This window comes from Aptenodytes forsteri, unplaced genomic scaffold (assembly GCF_000699145.1).
Source record: "Aptenodytes forsteri isolate BGI_AS27 unplaced genomic scaffold, ASM69914v1 Scaffold96, whole genome shotgun sequence".
NCBI lineage: Eukaryota > Metazoa > Chordata > Aves > Sphenisciformes > Spheniscidae > Aptenodytes > Aptenodytes forsteri.
In genome coordinates, this window is record NW_008795029.1 from 7242647 (window position 1) to 7246909 (window position 4263).

Consider the following 4263-nt stretch of genomic DNA (forward strand, 5'->3'; position numbering starts at 1 on the left):
TGGTGTTGGGTTGACGGGTGGGCTCGGTGATCTTAGAGGTCTTTTCCAACCTTAATGATTCTATGATTCTATGATTCTATGTTATTACTGAACATTGAAGGTTCTAGTCAATGTCCCAAGATGTCCTCAGAATACTTGGAAGAGGATTTTAATGATTGTGTGGCTACTTCATTTTATGGGGTTTTCAGAACAAGAGCCTGAACAAAAGACATAAATAGTGTAGGAAAGAATAGAGGAAACATACTTTACTTCAGGTAGTTTATTCTGAGTTGTCATATTTCTGAGTTATTATATTACTCACCAATGACTTCTACTGTTACCGCTGTTCTCATTGTCCACTTGGTAGTGTTGTCATATAGAGTGTAATCACACACATATATTCCAGCATCTTTGCCATAGGTTGGATTCAAGTAGATTTCATTACGCTTAAGCTTTCGGCTTTGTCTGCTTTTCCTATGTTTTATCTGATGACCATCCTAATGAAAAGAAAAGAATATCAAGGAATTAGAAGTCCTTTTTTTTGTTGTGTGGCTGTTATTAAATTATATTTTAAGATATTTGGATAGGATTTCCATGGCAGTAGGGCTAAGCCAAACTCTTTCCACTGAAGCCCAAAAAAAGATTTATTAGGAGTCTGAGGACATGTGTCAGTTATATTAAAAAATTGTGGTCTATAGTATGTGAATACCATTGTCTTTTTAAAAAATTATTTAAAATTTGTGGTTGCTGAGAGAAATGTGAAATCATGAACCTAATCTAAATTAAACTCCTATTTCTAAAGAGCAACGAAAAGGATCACTTTTTTGATGGACTGGGTATTTTTTATTTTGTAAATAAATTATTTTGAAAACATTTTCATGTTTTTTTATAAGAAGTAAATCATGATTTTGGATTGTCTGAGATTGACAACACTGTCACTACTTTTAAAAGGATGAAAACTGACTATTTTTTTATAAGCACCTCTATTTTTCAGCTTAGTGTATTCATATTCTCTAAAACCACTAAGAATTTTCCTTAAATCAAATTCCTGAAAAAAATCCACTAATGCAAAATGGAAAGAATCTCCTTAAATTCAGTGGGCTTCAGATCAAAATGTAGGTAAAGATATACCTCATTTAAAGTTTGAAAGTAAATGAAGAGTAACTTTGACTAGATCATCATTCTACTTGATAGAATAAATAATGAAGATAATACCAGGTAGTAAAATGCACAATTGAAATTTCATTTTCATTTGCTCATTTATACAGGTTTAGATGGTATATTACAATCCTTACAAACACAATAGGAATAAATTTTAGCTTGAAAGTATTTTAGCGGTCATTTGAAAAAGAATAAGTCAATAATGTTTCAGTGGAATGGTGCTTCATTAAAAACAGGAGTCTTGGAAAGAATAATTTGAAACATTAATCTTAAAAGAATTTTGTTTCTAACAAAGCCACTTTTTCTTTGGTATATTTGATATTTTCAGAATTTAAAATGCCAAAACAAAACTTAAAAATTTACATTTCAATCGTGTCAGTTTTGTAAAGAGCCTATTTTGATTCTCAATTACTTCAAATTCTTAGCTGAAGAGAAAGTATTTCTAGGCTTCTATTTCATGGGATAATACTTTGGGCGTGGCAAATTTCTTCAAAACTCTTACTTACACACTTGATATATGGCAATTCAAGATTCTACTTTTGGGTTGAATTTCTCAGGCTGCATTGTCTGCCAAAGAAGAGTTCAAGAACCTACGGCACATAAGCATTAACTAGACCTAAAGCTATACCTCCACTGAGCTTTTCTGAATGCTCAAGAGAGTGACTCTTACCTTGTACCATTTTACATCTGGCTTTTCTATATGGCTGTAGCATTTTGTCCCAGGACAAGTTATTGAATTCCCACTGCCAGCAAGAAGATACAGCACATTTGTGTCATAACCTGAACATTTTGCCACCTTCTTTGTTTGAACTTCCAAAACAATTTTGAGACATGGGATTTTTTCCCTGAGTGATGCAGAAAAAAGTTAAACATCTAATACACAAAACAAAATAAAACAATTAATTATTTTATAGAAATATAAGCCTTTTGCTCCATTACATACCGTATCATACAGATGTACACTCCAGAAGCACTCTCCCTTACTGGTTTAAACCAAAGTGCATTCCCTTGGAGAGCAGGATTAGAGCTTTCCTTGATAGCCTTCAGTGGCTCTTTATCTTTCTGATGCCAGAACCATTTCACCTTATGTTGGTTTAGAAGTGAGTTGTTATAAATGTGGGTAGCATCTCTATCTGGTAAAGCGCATTGTAAAACAAACTCCTCATCACTAATTGCACGATACCATATTTGAGGTTCAACATGGGAACATCCTGAAAAGCAGGACAACAAGATATCAGTACCACCTGAAAGAACACACAGTCATCATGTTTTAAAAAAAAAAATTAGGAATACTACGAAAATACCACTTTACCTTTTTTTGTGTTAAATAATTTTTTACGTGACCAGATGCTGGGCTAATAGAGAATTGATTTCCTTAAACATGGAATTTGCCAGTGTTCTCAGAAGTTTATTCAAAGGTTTCCAAAAGTTTATTAGGCCTTTTTCAAAAGCCTAATGAGAAAATAGCTTAAGATTTTTAGTGAACTGAAGATTTTCACATGGGTGCTAACCTGTTAAACCTCAACTCTCTAGAAAAGCAGATGCAGTTCTTCTAGCTCTCCTCATATTAATGGAGAAGGGACTGACATAAACCTGAAGAAGCAGAGCCTGCCCACCACACTGCCTATTTAAGGTAAGATTGACAAGCATTATTGTCTTACTGCTTCCAAATCTTTCCCCTCTTATGTTTCAGTTACTGTCACTAAAACTAAACAAATTTTTGGATTCTGAAAGCTGTGGTCACCCATCCTAACCCCGAATTCTCTGAAGGCTGACCGACCTTGCTGCGTAACCCCTCCTCCCAATCAGGATGTGGTAACCCTTGAAAGTATGGCAGGATGTCACTTCAGCGCAAGGGAGGGCATGAAATCTTCGGTTCCTCGCCTGCCCACCTGGGACACTCTTCGCAATTTCAGTTTCTCTCTGTGAACTGGATTGGATCAAGCTCCTCCAGATAGATTGTGTGGGTGGAAGACTTTGATATATTGGTCTCACCCTGCCTTTCTCTTTCTTCTTCCCCCTGTCAGGCTTGGACCAGCGGCTGGAGACTTCAAGGGGTCACAGAAGCAATTCATTTGCTCCATTCGGTTCTCAGAAATTCTCCTTTACATTTGCCCTTTTCTTTTCATTAGGGAACTGAATTTTGAATCCTATTTAGGGTAAACTGTATTACCGATACTTAAAAAGCTAGAAACAGCTGTTTGCCTGACACAAGCATGAACAGGTGCAGGAAAAACTCATGAAGGCATGGCAAAATGCAGATCCACTTTTCTCAGCTGTCAGAAAGCACCACAAACACCAAACCTCACCAAAGCAGACTCTTACCTGGCAAGTTAATGTCTCTAACTTCTGCCCCACTGACAAACAATGCTAGGATCCAGGACAAAGTGAGCATGATTTTCTTTATCAATTTTGGTTGACATTCTGAGACATTTTCTTTAAGAGTCATCTTGCTTTCTGTAAAAGAGGAAAACAGATTTTCTTTTTGTAAATAATACTCCAGTAAGATAGTTAGGCAATTACATATTTTATTATGTAGCTCTATAAAACTTAGCAGACAGCATTTCCTAGATATTGTGCTTTTTAAAAATGGGGTTTGCAGCACTCTTCCTGCTCATGCTATTTCACACAAATGCAGGATAGATGATTTTCAAGAATATGCAACAGTCTCTTTAAATAGATCTTGCATAGAATTGCTTACAGATGGATTTCCAAGTTATACCTACAGCAATGCAGAACTCCACATCTGGAGTAGAAATGCAGGTCTTTCAGCAGCTGTTGCTGTTAGAAGAGGAACCTGTCATTTAAGACAAGAGATAAGATACCAAATAACAAAATCAGCCTTTATCTAATGACAACTATCGGCGACAGACTGAGAAAGGCGTAACTGGCACCAAAATCCATGGAGCTCTGTTGTATCTTGAAGGCCAACAGAGTGTGTAAACTGGATTCCTTTGGGATTAAACCAAATCTGAAGATGTGCTGCAGCTGCAAATGGCATTGAGTCCATGGGACTGGAGTAGAACTATGCAGAAGTAAAACCCTTAAAGCACGTACTGTGTGGACACCAGGTCTTTGGTTCTAACTCTTTTACCCAAGAGACACGCTCCTATTGGGCTTTAT

General features: G+C 36.3%; 1 protein-coding gene across 1 annotated transcript in view; it reads right to left on the minus strand.

Moving 5' to 3' along the window:
- The window catches only part of IL18RAP (interleukin 18 receptor accessory protein), a 14796-nt gene extending 11207 nt beyond the window's left edge, over nt 1-3589 (minus strand). Inside the window, exons 1-4 of the mRNA XM_019471223.1 lie at nt 3466-3589; nt 2084-2351; nt 1811-1985; nt 302-476 (exon numbers count right to left, since the gene is read on the minus strand). Of these exons, the coding sequence (XP_019326768.1) occupies nt 302-476; nt 1811-1985; nt 2084-2351; nt 3466-3589 (742 nt within the window). The remainder of the gene's footprint in view (nt 1-301; nt 477-1810; nt 1986-2083; nt 2352-3465) is intronic.
- Nucleotides 3590-4263: the final 674 nt, after the last annotated feature.